Source organism: Hyla sarda, chromosome 10 (genome assembly GCF_029499605.1).
Source record: "Hyla sarda isolate aHylSar1 chromosome 10, aHylSar1.hap1, whole genome shotgun sequence".
In the NCBI taxonomy this organism is placed as follows: domain Eukaryota; kingdom Metazoa; phylum Chordata; class Amphibia; order Anura; family Hylidae; genus Hyla; species Hyla sarda.
In genome coordinates, this window is record NC_079198.1 from 36,330,418 (window position 1) to 36,352,704 (window position 22,287).

General features: G+C 37.2%; 1 protein-coding gene across 1 annotated transcript in view; it reads left to right on the plus strand.

The window, feature by feature from the left end:
• TRIM29 (tripartite motif containing 29) overlaps positions 1–22,287 on the plus strand; it is a 58,671-nt gene that overhangs the window by 21,497 nt on the left and 14,887 nt on the right. The window contains exons 4-7 of the mRNA XM_056542349.1: positions 10,920–11,153; positions 13,336–13,522; positions 17,395–17,487; positions 20,897–20,980. Of these exons, the coding sequence (XP_056398324.1) occupies positions 10,920–11,153; positions 13,336–13,522; positions 17,395–17,487; positions 20,897–20,980 (598 nt within the window). The remainder of the gene's footprint in view (positions 1–10,919; positions 11,154–13,335; positions 13,523–17,394; positions 17,488–20,896; positions 20,981–22,287) is intronic.

Below are 22,287 nucleotides of genomic sequence, written 5' to 3' on the forward strand. Positions count from 1 at the left end.
ATGCTAGCACTTACTGCATTAGACCTTTGAGGTCAGCAATTGGCTGAGGTGAACAATAGTCTTGTGGGTGTATCTGGTGTCATTCCTAAAGTAAAAAGCAAACAAGGACCAGCTGAAACAACCAGAGCATTGGCACTAGAGTAGATCTACGATGAACTCTGACATTCCTGCGAAGTACCCCCAGCGATCAGCTTGTTCTTCCCTATCCTATGCATAGGGGCTAACTTTAAGGATGGGAATACCCCGTTAATAGAGGCCATTGTAGCAATCTCTGCAGTTTACATATATTTTTATAACACAGTCATTGACATGTACTGTATATATACTCCAAGTTGGAATTTTTTTTTGTTTAAATCACTAATGCACTTACTGTGTGTGCGGTAAATGTAGAGTTCTAATTGTTATAGTAAAGACAGTCTGTGAAAATGCTGTTAATGTCTGTAATAATTCATTAAACAATTGCATTCAGCACTTGATAATAATTTCAATGCTTGTCTTATTCTCCCATCACACTAATACTTCCACATCACGCTGCAATTCATTCTGCTGAAATCAGATACAATACCCGAGTGCTTTTCATGTAGTATCTCTAGCTATCTTTAATGTTAATCCTTGTCTTCACTGCTGGTCGCATTATTCTGAGTTCTCATTTTAAGGATTATGATCACATGGGCTGAGAGTGATCCTTTTTCCACTGCTGTTCAGTTCCACCAGAGTTTTTACCAATGTCTTTTTTTTTTTTTACATCGTCCCCCAGCACTGTGCTTCTTTTAACAAAAGCTTTTTCCATTTACATGAATGCTCTGTGCCTAGAGGATATCACACTGAGCAGCTTATCTGGATAAGCTTACGATGCTGTTAATAGTAGTTTGGTAGTTCAGAAAATATTGTATTTTACAGAAGTTTATTTTATCTGCGTGGAGCAGTAACATTTTTTTTTTTGCAAATTTTTTTTTCTACTGTTTTGTTTTTCAAGGGAACCTATCACAGTGAAGACACTGTTCAATCTGAAGGCATCATGTTATAGAGCAGGAGCTAGACAGATCAATATAAAGTTGTGTGGTAAATGTTTTTAGGATAACGTGCCATTTTTTTTCATGTAAACCTCTGTTTATTCTGAGTTAAGTAGTCAAGCGGGCAGTTCTTATGAGTGATTGACACTTATCTGTGTATAAGTTTTAATATAGAGAGTAGTCAGTCACTGGGTAGGACCGCCCACTGGGTAGGACCGCCCACTTGACCACATAGTTAAGAGCTCAATATGCAGCTGTTACTTGAAAATAAATAGAAAAGTATTTCTATTTACACTGTATGCTTCTACTACTAAGTCATGCACGTGACCATATTATTTGTCAGTGCAGAAGCCTTATCTCAAGAGCAAAGATAAGGATCAGATTGTGGGAAAGTCTTTCCAAATCTTCTAGGGCAGGATATGATCCTGCCCCTGTACTTTATGCGTGTGTCCTGGGAATTTTCGTGCCATGCTAATTTTTATTTGAAATTACAGCCTTATCTAGGTGTGGCATTTGTCTGCTCATTTACGCACATTGATGTTCACAGAAAAACTGCCATCTTCCCATAGAAATAATCCCAGGAGCTTTACCTAGAACTATAACAGCTTAATTAAAAAACCATTAGTAATTACAGCATCTCAAATAGCCTATTTTGCTGTGGACAAAACACATTTTATTGGGAAACAGCTTAGCTCTTGGCACAGATGTTTTTTTTTTTTTTTTCAATTTTAGATTCACATCGCCCTTAAATGCAGCCACATGATAATCATTATGATCTCCATTACAGCCAGCCCTTAAGATGTCCTGCCAGTTTTGCAGCAATACATGAATTGTCAATGTATAATTGCATATGTAGTTTTTATATTTAGAAATGCTGTGTGACAACTACTGTAAGTACTGTAATGGAGGCCATATTGTTTTTTTTTTTTTTTTTTTTTTTTTTAACTTTCTCCAAAACGTTTCAAAATAGTGTTTCAAGAGAAAGTTTTAACTTTGTCCACAAAAATTTGCTGAATCTAATCTGGTGGCAACTTGTCAAAGTTAAGGCTAACTTCACACATTGAGGTGGCAATACTGCCAAAGCCTCACTGGCAAGCTGTCCTGGTTTTAAAACTGACTAAGTATTGTGGGTAAAACTGCTGTTTTTCGCTGCAGTGCTACATGGATATCCCTAGCCAAATAGAGACCTGCCAATTTGCACTTTGCGCCAGCCATGCACATGGTTTACTCTTATTTGTCATGGTTTTGTAGCAATTCCAGGTGAAGCACTTCGTTTATAAGAGCTCCACTTGTACTTGCCATAAAACCTTGGCAATTTGTGAAAATGTGTAAGCCCAGTCTAGGTCAACAACAATTTATAAACAGGGGAAAAAATAGAATAGAATCCTACTAAGCTGTTTTCTAGGGGGCAGAAAACCATGTCCGTATGTGGTGGCCAATAGCCATAGGAGGTTGCAATACCGGCAACATTGTGCAGTCATTAATCACTTCATGTGGTAGGGTTTAACCCATAATGATTACGGCATAGTGCCTGCCCCACTTTCTCAGCCTGCACAATTCATGAAGGGAGGCAGTTATAGCTATTACATGCCAGGGAGCAAGGAAAAATAATACATTTTCTGCTCTCTGGATAAACTCTGCAAGTCAAATAAGGCCTCTTTCACATGTCAGTATAAGGTCAGTCTTCTGCATCAGTATTTGTAAGTAAAAACTATTTTGGATCCGTAATAAATCTTTCCCTTATATTTTTTATATGAGCAGGCTCCATGCCTAAAAGTGTGAATTCGGGTAGAAAAACAGACATGGTGCACATCTACAATCTTGTATAATGATCTGACTGCTTCTCAGCATAATATCAAAAACTAACAGGTTGTTAGTATACATTTTTGATCGAAAAGTACAAGCCCACTCGCCACGTCAAGGCCACCTATTTAGAGTGGGTCCCTAACGTCCCTAGCATAAAATGGCGCAGCACCGGGCGGCGACCACCACCGCCGCGACACCAATGCCCACAGGGGGGAACGACCCACCGGCAGAGCAGCCCCAATGCCACTAGAAAAACAGACATGGTGCACATCTACGATCTTGTATAATGATCTGACTGCTTCTCAGTATAATATCAAAAACTAACAGGTTGTTAGTATACATTTTTGATCAAAAAGTACAAGCCCACTAGCCACGTCAAGGCCACCTATTTAGAGTGGGTCCCTAACGTCCCTAGCATAAAATGGCGCAGCACCGGGCGGCGACCACCACCGCCGCGACACCAATGCCTAAAAGTACTGACAAATTGGTGGGGTAACTTACTGACCACCTCTACTTGGTAAGAATTGGGAAGAACATATTTGTCTTTACTGTATAAACATTGTTTTTTTTTTGTCTTCATTGATTTCATCACAGTGGAGAGTTATCAAAATTCATACCTCATACATGCACTATTAGTATCATGTTAAAAGTTCATAACCTCCCCCAATATTACATGTCATTTAGATGTTGTAGGTGGCAGATAACAAAGAACAGCATTATTACATGTAATTAAATGTGCTGCCTTGAAAACATACTATTAAAGCACCCTACTCATTTTACAAACCTCCACTGGAAAATCCCAGAGTTCGTACTGGGCTTAGCAAGTCTTGACCTGAATATTCAGGTTGTGTGATGAAATTATAATGATACTGAGCTGGATGCACTCTAGTGTCTAGATGATGAGGTAATAAAATATATTTATTCCAGGAATTTTAGTAACCCATATATAAAATGAGTACATTTTCTGGAAATCAGAACTATAATGTCTCCGTAAAGAATGTTTTTGGGTACTGTGTACAGTACTGGGCACCAGTGTACAGAAAGATGTAGTGGAACAGGAGAGGGTTCAAAGATGTGCAACCAGAGCAATAAGAGGAATGGGAGGACTACAGTATTATCAGAATTAGGCTATGTTCACACGGAAAATCTCTGCGGAATCTCATAGACGACAATGCATTCCAGCTTTGGAGCGACCTAACAACAATGCTTGAAAATATATATATCAGGGGGCAGTACAGAGATCTCTCCCATGACCTATTTATACCCAAGATTGTATCTATAACAAGAGGATTTATACGCCAGCACAGATGGGGATTCTTTACTGCAAGAGTAATGAGACTATTGAACCCTCTGCCAGGGAAAGTGGTCACGGTAAACTCAATAAAAATTCAAAAGGGGCCTGGATAAATTTCTGGACAGTAATAACCTTACAGGTTGTTGATACCAGATTCATAGGAAAGAATATTACTCCAGGGATTTATTCTGATCACCATATTTGGAATCGAGAAGGAATTTTTCCTCTGTCATGGGGCAATTGGCATCAGCCTCATAAAGTTTTTTTTTTTTGCCTTTCTCTTTATCAACACAGTAGTCTTACAGGTTGAACTTGATGAACTCTCTTCTATTATTTAACTTTATGAACTATGTAACTATGAAAGCTTCTTTTAGAAGCTTCCCACAAATTTTCTGATGTCGCAATGTATTCACATTTATTTCCTCCGTGTACATATTGGAAAAAGTCTTACTTTAAAGGGGTACTCTAGTGGAATTTTTTTTTTTTTAAATCACCTGGTGTCAGAAATTTTAACAGATTTGTAAATGACTTCTATTAAAAAAAATCATCACCCTTCAGGTACTTTTTAGCAGCTGTATGCTACAGAGGAAATTCTTTCATTTTGAAATTTATTTTTTGTCTTGTCTATAGTGCTCTCTGCTGACATAGGTTTGCTATGGGGATTTTCTCCTGCTCTGAACAGTTCCTGATATGGGCATCAGGTGTCAGCAGAGAGCACTGTGGACAAGAAAAAAAAAGAAATTCAAAAAGAAAAGAATTTCCTCTGTAGCATACAGCTGCTAAAAAGTACTGTAAGGGTAAAGATTTTTGGCAACAGTTGATTTAAAAAAAAAAAAAAAAAAAAAAAAAAAAAAAAGGTGTCCACCAGAGTACCCTTTTAAGCTATTTGTTAAGAAGGACATGTTCAAAAAAATGTTTTCTTCCATTAGTGTGAATTTTTATTTAATGAATACTGAACCTTTTCAAACATTTGTGCTCATTAGTCATCATTTAGTTTATAAAAGAAAAATGTCCTTTAACCGCTTAATGACGCTGGACGAAAGTGTACGTCCTGGTGAGGTGGTACTTAACGCATCAGGACGTACATTTACGTCCTATACATAATCGCAAGCATCGTAGCGATGCTCGGGTCATGCGCAGAAGGTCCCGGCGGCTGATAGCAGCCAGAGACCCACCGATAATGGCCGACATCCGTGATCGCGTGGATGCCCGCAATTAACCCCTTAGATGCTGTGATCAATACAGCATCTGCAGTTCACTGCGTTCACTAAAATGCTGCCGCTGCGATCCGATCATCCAGAACGGCAAACGGAGGTCCCCTCACCTGCTTCTGCTGCCTTCCATGAGATCAAGCAGACCAGAGCAGAAGATGACCGATAACAATGATCAGTGCTATGCCCTATGGGGACTATTAAAGTGTAAAAATAAAAGTTTAAAAATTTTTAAAAATCCCTCCCCCCCCCAATAAAAAGGTCAAATGACCCATTTTCCCCATTTCACCCACAAAAAAATGTATTAAAAAAATGATTTTTTAAAAACATATTTGGTATTGCCACGTGCGTAAATATCTTAACTATTAAAATATAATGTTAATGATACCGTACGGTGAACGGCGTGAACGCTAAAAAAAAAAAAAAAAAGTAAAAAACTGCTGCTTTTTTATAACATTTTATTCCCCCCAAAATTTTTTATATATGCAAATATGGTATCAATAAAAAGTACAGATCATGGCGCAAAAAATGAGCCCTCATATCGCCGCTTATACTGAAAAATGAAAAAGTTATAGGTCTTCAATATAGAGGGATTTTAAACATATTAATTTGTTTAAAAAGTTTGCGATTTTTTTAAAGCACAACAGTAATAGAAAAGTATGTAATCATGGGTATCATTTTAACCCCTTAAGGACCAGGCGTTTTTTGCTCTTTCGTTTTTTCCTCCTTACCTTTAAAAAATCATAACTCATTCAATTATGCACCTAAAAATCTGTTTTATGGCGTATTCTTTGCGCCACAAATTTTACTTTGTAATGACATCAGTCATTGTACCCAAAAATCTACGGCGAAATGGAAAAAAACAATCATTGTGCGACAAAATTGGAAAAAATGCCATTTTTTTACTTTTGGGGGGCTTCCGTTTCTATGTAGTACATTTTTCGTTAAAAATAACACCTTTTCTTTATTCTCTAGGGCCATACGGTTAAAATGATACCCTACTTGTATAGGTTTGATTTTGTATTACTACTGAAAAAAAATCATAAATACTTGCAGGAAAATTTATACGTTTAAAATTGTCATTTTCTGAGCCCTAAAACTTTTACATTTTTCCATGTTCAGGGGGCTATGAGAGCTAATTTTTTGCACCGTGATCTGAAGTTTTTGTCGGTACCATTTTTGCATTGATCGGACTTTTTGATCGCTTTTTATTAATCTTTTCATGATATAAAAAGTGACCAAAAATACGCTATTTTGGACATAAGAATTTTTTTGCACGTACGCCATTGAACGTGCGCTTTAAAAAGCATTTTATTAGGGGAAGGGATCATTAAAAGACTTAATGATTTTTTTACACTTTTCTTATGCCATATTATAGCCCCCAGGGGGGGGGGAATATAACATTGCATGTACTGATCTTTACCACTGATTGATGCATCTCCATAGGAATGCATCAGTGTTTTCGGCGATTGAATGCTCAAGCCTGGATCTCAGGCTAGAAGCATTCATTCGGCGATCGGACTGCAGGAAGGAAGGTAAGAGACCTTCCTCCTGAAGTACAGCTGTTCGGGATGCCGCGGCGATCCCGAACAGCTCCCTGAGCTAACTGGCACATTTTACTTTCCCTTTTAGCTGCGCGGCTCAGCTTTGAGCGCGTGGCTAAAGGGTTAATAGGGCGTGGCACCGCGATCAGTGCTGCGCGCTATTAGCGCCGGGTCCCGGCTTAACTATGACGCCGGGCCCGCTGTGATATGATGCGGGGTTACTGTGTAGCGGGACTAGGGGCGTAAGTTTACGCCCTTGGTCCTTAACAGGTTAATCCTATTGACCCAAAAAATAAAGAACACATATCATTTTTTACCGTAAATTGTACGGCGTGAAAACGAAACTTCCCAAAATTTGCTAAATTGTAGTTTTCTTTTTAATTTCCCCGGACAAATAGTATTTTTTTGGTTGCACCATACATTTTATGGTAAAGTGAGTGAATGCATTACAAAGAACTGGTCTTGCAAAAAACAAGCCCTCACACTAGTCTGTGGATGAAAATATAAGAGTTATGATTTTTTGAAGGCGAGGAGGAAAAAACGAAAACGTAGAAATACGGGCTTAAAGGGGTTCTCCGGCGCTAAGACATCTTATCCCCTATCCAAAGGATAGGGGATAAGATACCTGATCGCGGCGGTCCCGCTGCTGGGTACCCCTGTGATCTTTGACACAGCACCCTGTTACCATCAGCCCCTGGAGCATGTTCGCTCTGGGTCTGATGACTGCCGATCATGTGGCCGGAGTATGTTGATGTCACGGCTCCGCCCCTATGTGAAGTTATGTTCCGCCCCCTCAATGCAAGCCTATGGGAGGGTTCGTGAAGTCTTACAGCACTTCTTATAATATTCCCCATAATAAATAACATTTGCTTGACCAGCAAGTGTTAAACCTTAAAATATTTCTTGTAATATGCTTCTGAATATTTTAAATGATTTGCTTCAGGCTTGATGAGCATGGCAGAGCCATGTGCATGGCCAATTATGGCACCATATCGTGTGTCTATGGACCCATATTTTGGATTTGCAGAAACTTTAAATGCCACTGAAGCAAACATCCAAAGTTATATGTAGTATACTGAAATGCTGCTGTGTAGTCAAATTCGTATGGGTGGTTACTCCCATCCATTGGCCCTTTTGGATGTTTAAAAACCCTAAGCAATTACTTGATTCCCCTTAGTCTTGATTGCTTTCTTCAATTTGACAACTTTTTCAGCTTTCATATCTTTTTACAGCTTTCATATCAGTTTACAGCTTATTTCAACTCCAGTTCCCACAACAGCTGAGGAGCTGAAGATATTTAATAGAAACACGTGGCTATTCCTATTACACTGAAAATAATACCATTAAATGTGCAATTTAAAGATGTTATCCAGCCAAAAATAACTTATCCGCTATCCACAGGATGCCCACAGGATAGGGGACAAACATCTTATTGTGGGTGGTGGGAGTCTGACAGCTGGGACCCCTGCGATCTCCAGAACACAGCTGTATGGAGCAGTAGACAGCATGTGACATCTGCTGCTCTGTGCACTGTTTATGGAAGCGCAGGAGATACCTAAGTGCTGTATTCGGTTATTTCCAGCATTCCCATGCCATCAAACTCTCCATACATCCAGGTCTAGGGCCCCATTGTGGAGATCGCAGGGGGTTCCAGCAGTCAGACCACCCAAGATTAGATTCTTATATCCATCCTTTGGATAGAGAATAAGTTATTTTTAACTGTATAACACCTTTCAGAAAATCCTGATAACCCGACCTGTTGGGAGAAGTTAAAGGGGTACTCCACTGGAAAACATTTTTTAAATCAACTGTTACCAGAAAGTTAAACAGATTTGTAAATTACGTCTATTAAAAAAATCCCGATACTTCCAGTACTTATCAGCTGCTGTATACTACAGAGTTCTTTTTGAATTTCCTTTCTGCCTGACCACAGTGCTCTCTGCTGACACCTCTGTTTATTTTAGGAACTGTCAAGAGTAGGAGCAAATCCCCATAGCAAACCTCTCTTGCTCTGGACAGTTCCTGACATGGACAGAGGTGTCAGCAGAGAGCACTGTGGTCAGGCAGAAAGGAAAATAAAACAGAAAATAACTTCCTGTGAATTATACGGAACATGATAAATACTGGAAGGATTTAGATTTTTTTAATAGAAGTAATTTACTAATCGGTTTTTAACCAGTTGATATAAAAGAAAATGTTTTCCAGTGGAGTACCCCTTTAAGGACTAGAGTTGACAAGCATTGTTCCAGATTATCTATTGTAACGGGGTAATACCTTGATGACATGGAATTCTTAAGTAATTGCTAAGTAGATCCCACTAGTAATCTACTACCACCACATCTGCCTGACCTTCTTTATTTCCATCTGAATCGTGCTATCAGTAAACCCATGATATTTCTTTCCTGTGGCAGTAAAAGTGATGCACTTGACATTACAGCATGTCTTCTCTCCAGGTGCATGTTTTAAGGATATAAATCTTACCCTTGATCCTTTCATATCAGCAATATATGTTTACACAAATAGCATACACAGTAAGGAAAATATATGTTTTATAAGAGGCTGGATTAATCCGAACATGAGACTCATAATTTTAGTGCATTGTTGGTTTGCTATGCAGTGATGTAGAAAATAAATGCATAGACACATAAGAAAAGCAGGTTACATCAAGTGTATGCAGTAATAACCAAATAGAATTTCATGTATAAAAGTATTCATTACTGAATGGATGTCATGCTATAAATATTTGGCATAACAGACTGCTTTATAATAGACTACACTCAACAATCACTTCCCTTAACTGTAAGTAATAATGCTATGCCTGTATCAAAACTGGCTCTATACTTGAACACTGAGTTTCTGTATGACAAAGTTATACATATCCATAAACATTCCACAGTTCCTATTTCCATATATTAGATGGATACGTCAGTGATTGATAATTGTTCCTAAATTGGTAGTCAACGCCAGTTCAAAGCTGGCAAAAACCACATGGCTATATTTAAGTAGGAAGAGGTGCGTCCATCAATGGATTATTGTGCTTGTCAAACTGTGAATATGATTAACTAATATTATACTTAGGTATTTTACATTGTTCTGTACAACAGATAGACATGTCTAATGTATGACTCTATAGTTAAATATGTCTGCCCTGACTCCAATTAAAAAACTTATACCATGTTGTATATTTTTGTAAATAGAGATGAATTAAAGTGATACCAGAGTATATCAACCCAAATTTTCCTTTTGGAATATATCTGGCTAATAGAGGTCCACGAGCAAATTAGACCTATATATTGTATTTTTTTCCCCCAGACTGTCCTTATTGATTACTGATCTACTGGTGATATAATAAGATTGTTTATTTTTAATAAAACTTCAATCTTTAATATGACAATGACTTCTAGGATATGATGCATTTTGTGCAGAGTATCATTTACCTATTGTACATAGCAGAGCTCACCAAACATATTAAAGAGGTTGTGCAGCAAAAATTAAGTTATCCCCTATCCAGAGGAGCTGATCGCAGGGGATCTGACTGCTGGGACCCCCCACGATTTCCGGCATGGCATTCAAGCTCTCCCCATGAATGGAGTGAGGTCGGCACATGCCCTTCATGAATCTTTATAGAAGAGCCGGAGATACATGAGCGGTGTACTTGGGTACTTTCGCCTCTCCGATAAAGATGAATGGTGGGCACGATCAGCTACTTATCTTCTATCGCTGCACAACTCCTTAAATACAGTAGTATTAGAAAGAAATACATCTAATGCATTATATCTTGGTCATGGAGTATAATAAGGACACATACAAATGCATATATTGCCTTTAGTCTGCATGTATTCAAACATCGTCATCTACATTTTCATATACGTTTGCATAGTTTACATATAAGAAATAGGAAATTGGTCATGGAGTTCACAAACATTGTGTGAGCAAGATTTTCCTATCACCCCCTAGAATATTTCCATATGTTCTTTTTTATGTCTGTATTATAGACACAGAGCAGATAAAGTACGTTTTTTGAATTTCTTTAATATGGTCTTCATTTTAGAATTTTACAACCAACCAAAAGTCTGCTGTTGACCATAACTACAAGGATCTGATTCGGGAGCTTCAGAAACAACAGGAAGAAGTGAAAGCGCATCTAGAACAAAAGGAGAGAATTGCCTGCGAGCTAATTGAGCAAATTATAAGTGACTTACAAGTAAAAAGAGACCAACTCCAGGACAGACAACATGATGGAGATAAGCTGTTACATACTACCGATGCTGTACTTTTCCTACAAGTGAGTTCATAAAAATGTTAATAGAGAAAAAAAAAATGAAATTTGTTAAGTAAGGATATAAATGTCAAAGCAGTGACCTTTTAGATTTATCAATGTTACAATTAGTGCATTATTATGGTTTATTAGGTACAACCACCACTTTAGAACAAGAGCAGTTACATCTTAGGTTAGGTTCACATCACAATTTGTGCCAATTTTAAAAGAAACTGTCAAAATGACATGCCCGTGTATCCGAGCTTTGTCTGGGACAGAAAAGTGCTGCAAATTTCACTTCTCAGTCCAAGCCAAAACTTGCATACCTCAGAAAATTACTCTGAATGTAATCACTAGCTGACTTAAGATGGGGCATTGAATGAATGGGGCCCATTCCTGTCTTAGCATGTATACCTTGACATGTCATTTTGATACTTTCTCAATGTATCCATGCCTCAGAGGCACAAATCGTTAAAATTAACCTAGTCTAAGAGTGAATACTGTTAACATACTCCGGTGGGAATTTTTTTATTTTATTCAACTGGTGCCAGAAAGTTAAACAGATTTGTAAATGACTTCTATTAAAGAATTTTTACCCTTCCAGTAGTTTTAAGCAGCTGTATACCACAGAGGAAATTCTTTTCTTTTTGAATTTCTTTTTTGTCTTGTCCACAGTGCTCTCTGCTGACACCTCTGTCTGTGTCAGGAACTGTCCAGAGTAGCATAGGTTGGCAATGGGGATTTTCTTCTGCTCTGGACAGTTCCTGATATCAGGTGTCAGCAGAGAGCACTGTGGACAAGACATAAAAGAAATTCAAAAAGAAAATAATTTCCTCTGTAGCATAAAGCTGCTAAAAAATACTGGAAGGGTAAAGATTTTTTAATAGAAGTCATTTACAAATCTGTATAACTTTCTGGCACTCATTGGAGTACCCCTTTAAACATGTAACTGAGAAGACCCTTAGACAATGGTTGACTAGTTTTCCTGGCCGTATAGTATATTTCACACAGATATTTTTAGTGGATCCCAATATTATAAAAGTGCATGCATTGCACTGTAGTAGATATATTGTCTCACAAAGGAGGGAAGAGGAGAAGTATGACTACTGCATATGCTATATATATTCTATTAAGAATATTTTTGTAGGTTTTACATACTATCAAATCAGATTAATGAATTTTAAATGTTTTTCAGGACTTCAGTATAGGTTGTCAATATCAGATTGGTAGAGGCAGTGTGACTCCTGACATCCTTAGTGATCAGCCGATTGAGGGGTCTATTGAAGTATTTCTTTAAATACTACTACATAGATATTTCCTAATAATATACTATTTCAGTCGTTTTAAAATGTTGCATTAAGGTGTAAATACCATTTCAACAAACTTCCGACAAGCCATAGTGACATGTCAAATGTATCTATTGGTGGGGTCCGGGTGCTGAGACCCTGAATGATTGCTAAAATGAATAGCTGCATGCACTTCAGGCAGCTAAAGCCAGTGGTAGCAGAATTGCTAGAAGTCTCATAGCCTTGCATTGTAATTCCAAGTACTGTGTGCAGAGCAGAGATAAGGGGGCATAGTGATACAAAATTATAAAATGTCTCTGTGACATGTCAGATGTTTGTTAAAATGATAGGTGCATTAAGAAAACAGGAGTTAAAGGAGATATCCAGTGGTGACTCAGTGGTGAGCAACTTATCCCCTATCCTAAGGATAGGGGATAAGTTGCAGATCACGGGGGGTCAGACTGCTGGGGCCCCCTGCGATCTCCTGTACGGAGCCCCGACAGCCCGCGGGAAGGGGGCATGTCGACCTCCGCACGAGGCGGCGGCCGACACGCCCCCTCAATACAACTCTATGGCAGAGCCGAAGCGTTGCCTTCGGCAATCTCCGGCTCTGCCATTGAGATGTATTGAGGGGGCGTGTCGGCCGCCGCTTTGTGCGGGGGTCGACACCCGCTATCTGGGCCGAGAGCCGGCGCCCCGTACAGAGAGATCGCAGGGGGCCCCAGCGGTCGGACCCCCCGCGATCTCAAACTTATCCCCTATCCTTAGGATAGGGGATACGTTTTTCACCAGTGGACTACCCCTTTAAATGTGTAAACCTTAAAATAAAATCAATGACAGTCCAATTCTATAAACATAACTTCAATTTAGAGGATCTAATTTTCCTCAAACCTAACACTGACATATATATGTTTATTTCATAGGAGTTCCAAATGGTTATTCGAAATGCTCCTCCAATACCCCCACTGCCTACTTATACAGTGACCTTGGAGGCAGAAAGGCTTACCCAAGCTATGGGTGCTTTAAGAGAAGAACTGCTAAACTCCGGCAGAAAGAATGTGGACAAATACTGCAAAATGGAATCTAACCGAAATTTGGTTGAAAAGAACGGTAAGACAGATCTATTAACGGTGAAAAAGTGTAAATACTAGAGCAGCTCTTAGTCAGTGCTCACATACTTGCATTTGTTTTGTAGTCAGTTGTAGTCTTATCGGTTGCTATGAACAACATTCTTGTTGTCCTTTTGTTTGTGTCATCTTTGTGACACACCTCATTCTAGATATTTTTAGATATTGTAACCCTGCTATAAAATTAGTTACCAATTAGTAAGTGACATTCAGTACATTGGCTAATTGTCTTTTCTTTCAGTGTTGCAAAGTTTTTTTTTGTTAAAAAAAAAGAGGAATGTCCTCCTTGAACATCCACAATTACTTCAATTTGATATATATATTTTTTTATGATTAGTTGGTATAGTATGGTACTTTTCCATCGTGTTTGCATTATCTATTTACTGCTATACTATTACACTCAGTAGAACTAATTTATTGACGTTAATAACGTCTGTTATGGATCAGTCTTGAAGTCAGTTTGAACAGAGCCTAAGACAGCCTAAAAACCAGTGTAGTGGGTTTTTTAGCCTCAGACCAAAATTTTGAGGAGTTTGAGGAGATAGAAGAGTGATGATGAGAATGTCTTACATCCCACAGAGATAGAAGAGTGATGATGAGTATGAGGATCTTACATCCCAGAGATTTCAGAATGACCACTGGTATTTGCTACATTTACTCTTATTACAATAATTTCTTTCTTAAAGCAGTTTACCTGCTTTATTTTATAGTGCCCATACTAAACACCTAGTATTTTCTATATTATTTCCATGATTTATTGCGCTCAATTTTTATATAGGAAGAGAACATTTTCAGCATAACATTTGACCTAATTTACCTTTGTTCCCATGCCAGAGGTGCCCCGGTGACTCATAGTAAAGACAGTACAAAGTTTTTAGTATATATACTTTGTAATTGTTTGTAAGTTCACTAAACGTAAACCCTTTCTACTGCATAATATATTAATAAAGATATCTAGGTACTTTAATAATTCAATTATAGCTTCCAATTCATCTATAAATAAAAGTATCTGGTAAATCTTTACTGATTTAATTATTCTATGTGGTAGGAATATTTCCTGTCTATGAGGACTAGTCATAATGATCTGCTATGCTTTATTTCCCAAGATGTTGTACAGAAAATAGGTACCATGCCGAGGAGCTTAATTGCTTTTCATGTTGATGAGTGCAGAAACTTTTCATGCAATATAATTTTATTCACTTTCCTTCTTCATACAGGCTGGTGATGAAATAGGTTTCTAGTAGTAATAATATTTTTTTTGAAAAATAAGGGTCATTAACTCAGACTATCATAATGTCAAGGTAATTCAGGGTAACTTTTATTCTGAAAAATAATTTAAACTTTTAATATGAATTTTATTTCTAATGGATGTTATTTTGTTATTGGTCTCTTAAATATTTAGTGAGCTTGGGGGAGGAGGGGCTTGGGTTAAATCTGGGGTTGTTGTGTTCAAAGCTAGACCCCGATTCTGAGCTTACTAAAATAGAATTGAGCTTACTAACATTGAATTTGGCCACAGACATCCTCATGAATATTTTTTAGGACATCTATTTATTATGAACATTTACACTAAAGCATATTTTGCTGAAAATTAGAAAAGAAAAATCCAAGCTTTTAGCATTCTTGTTTAGCTCATAGTGATACAGTACTACAAGTAAGACAGGTAATGTTATGGTTCTTGTTATTGTTCGATGTTTACTTATTCAGTATTGGCTATAATAGAAGAAAGTTGAGCCTTTTGTTGACCTTATAGAACAATCAATGGCCATATTAAAAGAATACTCCATTGTGAAAAAGAAAGGTTAAAATCAACTGGTGCCAGAAATTTAAATGACTTCTATTTAAAAATCTTAAGCCTTCCAGTACTTTTCAGCTGTTGTATACTACAGCAAAAGTTGCGTAGTTATTTCCAGTTTGACCACAGTGCTCTCTGCTGACACCTCTGTCCGTGTCAGGAACTGTCCCGAGCAAGAGTGGTTTGCTTCTACTCCAGGCAGTTCCTGACGCAGACTCATGGGGCAGCAGAGAGCACAGTGGTCAACTGGAAAGGACTACATAACTTCCTCTGATAATACAGTATCTGATAAGTACTGGAAGGCTTAAGATTTTTAAATTGAAGTAATTTACAAATCTGTTTAACTTTCTGGCACCAGTTAATTTGAAAATATTTATTTCTCGCTGGAGTACCCCTTTAATAATATAAAGGACATGTCTCATTTTTTTTCCATCTTACTAGATCACTATATTTGAAGGATCTCCAGTAATTGCTCACTAGCAAATGAAGGTCTTCACTAAAGGCTCATACATTTTTTTTGTCACCTTCCAGAATTCTTGGTCTGCATTAAAAGATGCAAATCTACTAAATGCACAGTATAATGTTTGCTTGGTACTATATCATAATCTGACAGGATGCTTTCATCTCTTTGTGTTTGGGCAATAAAGGTGTTCTAGCATAACATATATTGATAGAAGAGCATATTAGCACTAGCTGGGGTCAAAAATGTCTTTCATATAAGCATTAGTGTTCTTCTGAATGTTCCTGTGGCGGCAAAGAATGGACACTGGGTGAACACAAGGCTGTCATCAAAGCATTAGTGTAATTTATCTCACTGCCAAAACCACCTGCTACACAATGCAGTTCTATGGATAGAACCTTATTTGATCTCAGTGTTTGAATCTATAAAAGAAATATTCCTCATACACTAAATACTAAATATAAAAGTTCATGAAAAGTGCTTATAAAAGCGTCATTCATCTGCAGACGGCACACTATAAATCTGAACAGACTGTCTAATATGGTCCAGTATTTCTGCATCATTCAATGATCAGGTTGAAATTTAGGCCATTCAGATTTCAAGTCACTGGAGATCTCTTGCAAACCACTGGAAATGTATCTCAACCAACATTTTCCTCCTCAGTCAATACTGCGTGTAACCTTAGTAATCCTGAATGAAATAGTTAAATATTTTATGAGCTATCCACGCCTACGATGCTATGCATACAAACCACATTCATCGAGTGTAGCTCTATTGAGGAAAATAGGTATAAATAGTGGATTGAGGTAGAAGGCAAGAACATTTCACTTGGGATCATTGGATTCCATTGCCTTTATATAAATGAAACATAATATCCAGTGGGGATTGGTCTATGCTAGTAAAAGTATATTAATAAGTGCTCAGTTTTTAAGTTATAAAATGATTTAGTATTTTTTTTCCACCATTAAACTCCTTTGATGGCTATGCCCTTTATTGCAATGAATCTACATGCACATATTAAAAACTATGTGATAGATCTTAAAACTATTTCATTTTTACAGTTCCTATGCAGACTATGGGGGAGATTCTCAAAAACTACTGTAATTTCTGTTCCAGCAATATTATTCACACCTTTTTTTTTTTTCTCCTCACATTTTCAAAGGTCTTTTGTGCTGCTTTGAAAATATGTCAAAATTCATTTTCGCACCACTTTTGTTAATTTTTTTGCGGCAATTTTGTTTTTGCAGCCATATTCGATTTTTTCGCGACGAAATTGCCGATTTTTCTGACAAATTTTACATAAAATATTTCAATAATTATTTATTTTTTAAATAATTACTTAATAAAATGCTAAAATATCTGGCGCAGGCACAATTTGTGGAGCACTGTGCCAAATTGTAATGCACTGTGCCACATTTTGGCACATAACCCGCAAAAAGCAGTCGGGTTTGCAATAGTAAATCCGGGCCATAGTCTGCAAAAGAGTTGTAGAAACAAAAGGATTGGTGGACATTCAATAAACATTTAACAGGTAGAATTTAGTTCAGATCACCTTTAGTTTACTTATGTGTGTGAAATTAACTGTTTAACTTTCTTATAGCAGAGAACAGATACATGATGAAGGACCTTGCGAGTGAGTGGGCTCCCCCCAACGATTCTTTTGGAAGATTTAGCTCTTTATTTAATGTCAAAGGTAAAATTTTGTTTTATTTTAACTGATATCTAGTTTTACTATTTACATTACTATTGCTTTAGCACTAGTAGACCACTTCTAGAAAACACCATTATCAATGAGGTGGGAATAAGTTTTTAAGGACTTTACTTATGTAAAAAAAAATCTTTTAGGAGTCAATTTAACTACTTTATATAACAATTTGCAGACTGTGAAAAACTAAAAGGGGAAATATAAATATGTAATATTGAAAAAAATTATAAATTTAACAACCCCACCTTTTAAAATGACAAATTAACCCATATTTTATATTTTTTAAATAAATGTGCTCTCTCTCATTGCTATGTGTAAAGTACATAGTGGTAATCCTCTGATAGCTGCTGGCAAAATAATTAGATCAGGACAGGGGAGGGTAGCGTTGCAATGGGCAAGGACCGTATTTTGTTGAAAGGAGCTTTCAGGCTGAGCAGCTCATTAGATGTAAAGCTCTAACTAAATAAAACCATGCTATAGTCTACAAAAACTTATTGCAAGTCTTTGCAAATTTATTTAAATTACAAGTCAGGATGAAGAGCCTGAGCGGGCATAAAAGTAAAATCCTGCTTTTATCTAGTCATTAACTATATTGTTCCTTATAAAGAAACCAAAAGTTTAAACTTATAAACTTATTATTTTGCTGAACTTGAAAAGATTTGGACTGGGTAAACCCAATGCTCAGTTGCCTATAGCAACCAATCAGGTCGCTTCTTTAATTTTTAACAAGGCCTCTGCAAAATGAAAGAAGCGATCTGATTGGTTGCAATGGGCAACTCAGTTTTGATAAATCTCCCCCAATGTCCATTAATGGCTTGTCTTGGCTTTCATGTAGGCACGTGATGTGAGTTCTCAATAACATTTGCCTTTAGTGTATTATAGTTAGAAGGCTTGAAGGAATATACCTTAAACTCCTGTGTTTTCTTGCCAAGCCTTTCTCGTCCACAGTAATAACCAACTTTCCAAGCTGGGTTTTTTGCTACCTCCTGGGAAACACCATTATATCCACATTGGGAGTCCAAAACCTACATTGGCTCCCTCATTTCACCTCAATCAGCAATGTTCCCAACCTCACTTTAAGTTATGTTTTCAGAAAGTGGCACCTGCCCTTCCCTAATATCCCCATGCCTCATTATCAGTTTCCTGGCCAATCCCAAGCATCCTAATTATCCCTAGCCAGTACTTTTCTAGTCCCTACAAACCCTGTCGTGTGGAATCCTCCAAGGCATAAGGCTAACTTGTTGAGTTTCAACTTCCCCAATAAATGGCCCAAAAAAGCCAAATAAACTTTAATTTCACTACAGATTTTAAAGTAACATTTGGCCTTTGTCATATAAACAAATCCTGTAAAAAAACACAAATGAAAATGATGAGAAATCTCAGCAAAACAACATCATTAATTTCAGCTTTAAACACCATAAATATTGCTCTAGTGTCCCTATTGAGGTTGAGTGTACAGTGAGGATGATTTCACCTGAACCTCAGCAAATTTTTTATTTTTTATTTTTAGCAGAAAGCATTGTTTCTGACTGGAATGCACACATAACTTCTGGTCATTATAAGTCTGTATAACAGTCAGGCATGAGTTGATCTGGATTTTTTTTTTTTTGGAGTACTCTTTTAAAGGAAATCTGTCATCAATGTCACCTGCACTAATCTGTCAGTACAGACAGATAGTGCAGGTGACACTGATGATAACCAGCTTACTGGTCCTTGCTCTGTGCTCCCGCTGTCCTGCTATCTTCCAATGTATCTTCTGTTCCACAGCCGACTTGGAGCATGGGCGGAGCTTCCTGATGTCATTGCTGCCATTTGCTAGCAGCGGGACCCAAAAGAGAAGCAGCAGTGGTGACATCAGGAAGCTCCATCCATACTACAAAGCGATCCGTGAACAGAATATACGGAGGAAAATAGCGGGAGCACAGAACAAGGACTGGTTACCGGGCATGATTATCATCTGTACCAACAGATTAGTGCAGGTGACATTGATGACAGATTTCCTTTAAGACAGTCCCCTCTCTTTGTACAATTGAAGTGATACAAAGGGGTGGTAGGACCAAAGAGTGCTGTAAGTACATAACACATTTCCACTTTTTTTTTTATTTAAAAAATGGGCAAATAAATGCCCAGACTGCCACACAAGTTTTTTTTTTTTTTTCTTAGGGGGGGGGGGGGGGGACGCTGCAGATGTTAACTGGAAAGTCAGAAAGCCAGATGCTAGCTGGAAGTCAGTTTGGAATTTTAAAACACAATACCCACTTAACATTTTTCTCCTTTGCATTTTTTTTTCACTCTTCTTCTGCATTTTTGGGCTCAGTGGCAGCTTTTCAAAACTGCAGCATGTAAAGACTATGGTATATTTTCATGGAAAACTTGAGGTTTTTCTTCCATAGAGTCTATTGGAGGAAAATAAACACTAATGAAAACACAATGTGGGTTTAGTGTTTGTTTTCTTTTTCTGGTGTTTTTATGTTATTTTTACTAGAGAGTTATAAAAGTTAAAAAGGATACATGGAAAGAAAAAAAACTGCAAAAAGGAAAAAAGCTGAAAAAGTTAGAAACGCCAGAAAAACTGCAAAAATGCAGAAAAATACAATGGCAGTTTTTCTGGCGCTTTTGCAGGTCAAAAAATAAATAAAAAGTGGAAACCTAGCCTTATTCTTATAAGATATCCTAATATTAGATTTTATTAAAATTAATACATTTTCATAACTGCCCTATGCCTTAGTGTTTATGTTAATGACTGACAAGGTAGAACTAATGACTACATAGGTCAATTTATTGCATTGTCAAAGTGTAAACTATGATAAATAAAATCTAATGCTAAACCAGCACCATGTTTATGTAAATTATACACAATTATATAATTAGACAAATCAAATAATAAAATTGTTGTGCTTTTAAAAATGAATGATACATATGGGCTAACATTTATCATTATCTTTAGACAGTTTTTTGTGTTTAGAAAAGGCACAAAAAAAAAGGCGCAAGCAGGGTTTATTTGTGCCTTTTTGTTTATACATTTCTGCTGATTTTGAGTTCCAATCCACTGATTTTGGCAATACACATGATGTAGAAGGGTTTTCATCAACTCCGCCTTTTTGTGAAAAGGCGCAAAAAAGGCGTAAAGCCACTGAAAAGTCTCTAAACTACACCAGCCCAAACTTAGCTTAGCTTTTTGGTGTTTGTGAAGAAAGAAATTTCTGAAAATGGGACCTGAACAAAATGTATCAAATGCTGTGTGACCATTTAATGAATTTGGTGCTCCTACACATTACCAGCACACAAAAAAAAAAAAGGTGTAGAAAAATGCTTCACTTACAGCTACAATGATAAATGCCGCCCATGATATCAGAACTATGCAGTGAGAAGAAAATTTCTTTTTTTTCATTATTAGGTGGTCGGCAATCCTACCAGCCCTCACCCGTGCGGTCTCTAAACGATCCTACTACAGGCTTAAACAGCATCTTTGCAAACAAAGGTACAAAGTCTTAGAAAAATATTAGAAGACATGCCATATGTTTATGTTTTCTCTTTGCATATAAAATATCTTGTTTTCTATAAGAATACATTGTTCAACGCAAGACATGACATGCTGTTCCGGTGATTGAGTGAATGGGCATTTCCTGTGTTTTTAAACGGGCATTTTTTCCTGTGTTTAAGGAAACGTGAATCAGCAAAGATCTGGACACCCTTCAAACCCCATTGTAAAAGGATTAGGCAGATGGGTGTTTTAAGCCATTCTTAATCCTTTTTAAAAGACTATTTCAAATATTTTTTTAAATAATTTAGACAGTTTGCTGTATATACAACAGGCGCACTTTAGCATTTCCTCTCATCGGTGACTGATGGCCACCATGTCTAGTGTACATGAAGCACATATGGTCCATCAGCTGTCATTTATCAATGAATGGAAAGGATGCAGTGGAAAGAGATTCGGGAGTGCGTCCTCATGAATATAGCAGATTGGCAACTATGAGTCCAAAAGGCTGTATCTATTGTATTTAATAGAAAATGGCTGTTAGTTCCCACACAGTGCAGAATCTTTTTCACCCATTTTTGTGCCAAAGGATGCCCATATTTTGGCAAATATGTTGACAAGTAATTTGGGACATATTCTGGGCAATAAATAGCCCAAAATACTTTTAAATGGAAAAAAGCTTTTACTATAAACATCTTAAAATAATGCTAAAAATCTATTTAAAAAAGGGGCTGAAAAAGGGCCCAAAAACTAAAACCAAACATGTCTAAAAAAAATTCTGGAAATTTCAAACAGCTCATGGCCTTAACATGAACTTAACCTAAGGCTCTTTTATCTAAATAGCGTAATCATTGAACTATTTAGATTAATAGTAAAACAGATCTGTCCTTGTATATAGTGTCCTCTAACAGGGCAACATATTCAGGTGACCAGTCCACTTATCACATGTAATCTTGCCAAAATATTGCAGAAGCCAGTATCTCATTTTAATATAATGAATATGTTATTATAAGCCCCTCATCCAGAGACAAATAATAAGTGTGCGGCATACATTATGTTTGTTAACTTTTGCTTTATTAAAATTACTGAATATTTTATGCAGTCAGTAAATTATTCAGTATGAAAATATTAAAAGTCTTGTATATTGCATTCAAAGACTAAAAAGAATAGGCTAAGATTTTACCTCTAGGCTAGTCATGGCTTATTGTTTGGACATGCCTTAAATTACTGATTAGCGGCAGTCAGACACCAATCTCCAGTCTGGAAAGGAGGGTAGTCTTCTCAAAGAGGTAATCTTTTGGAGAGGT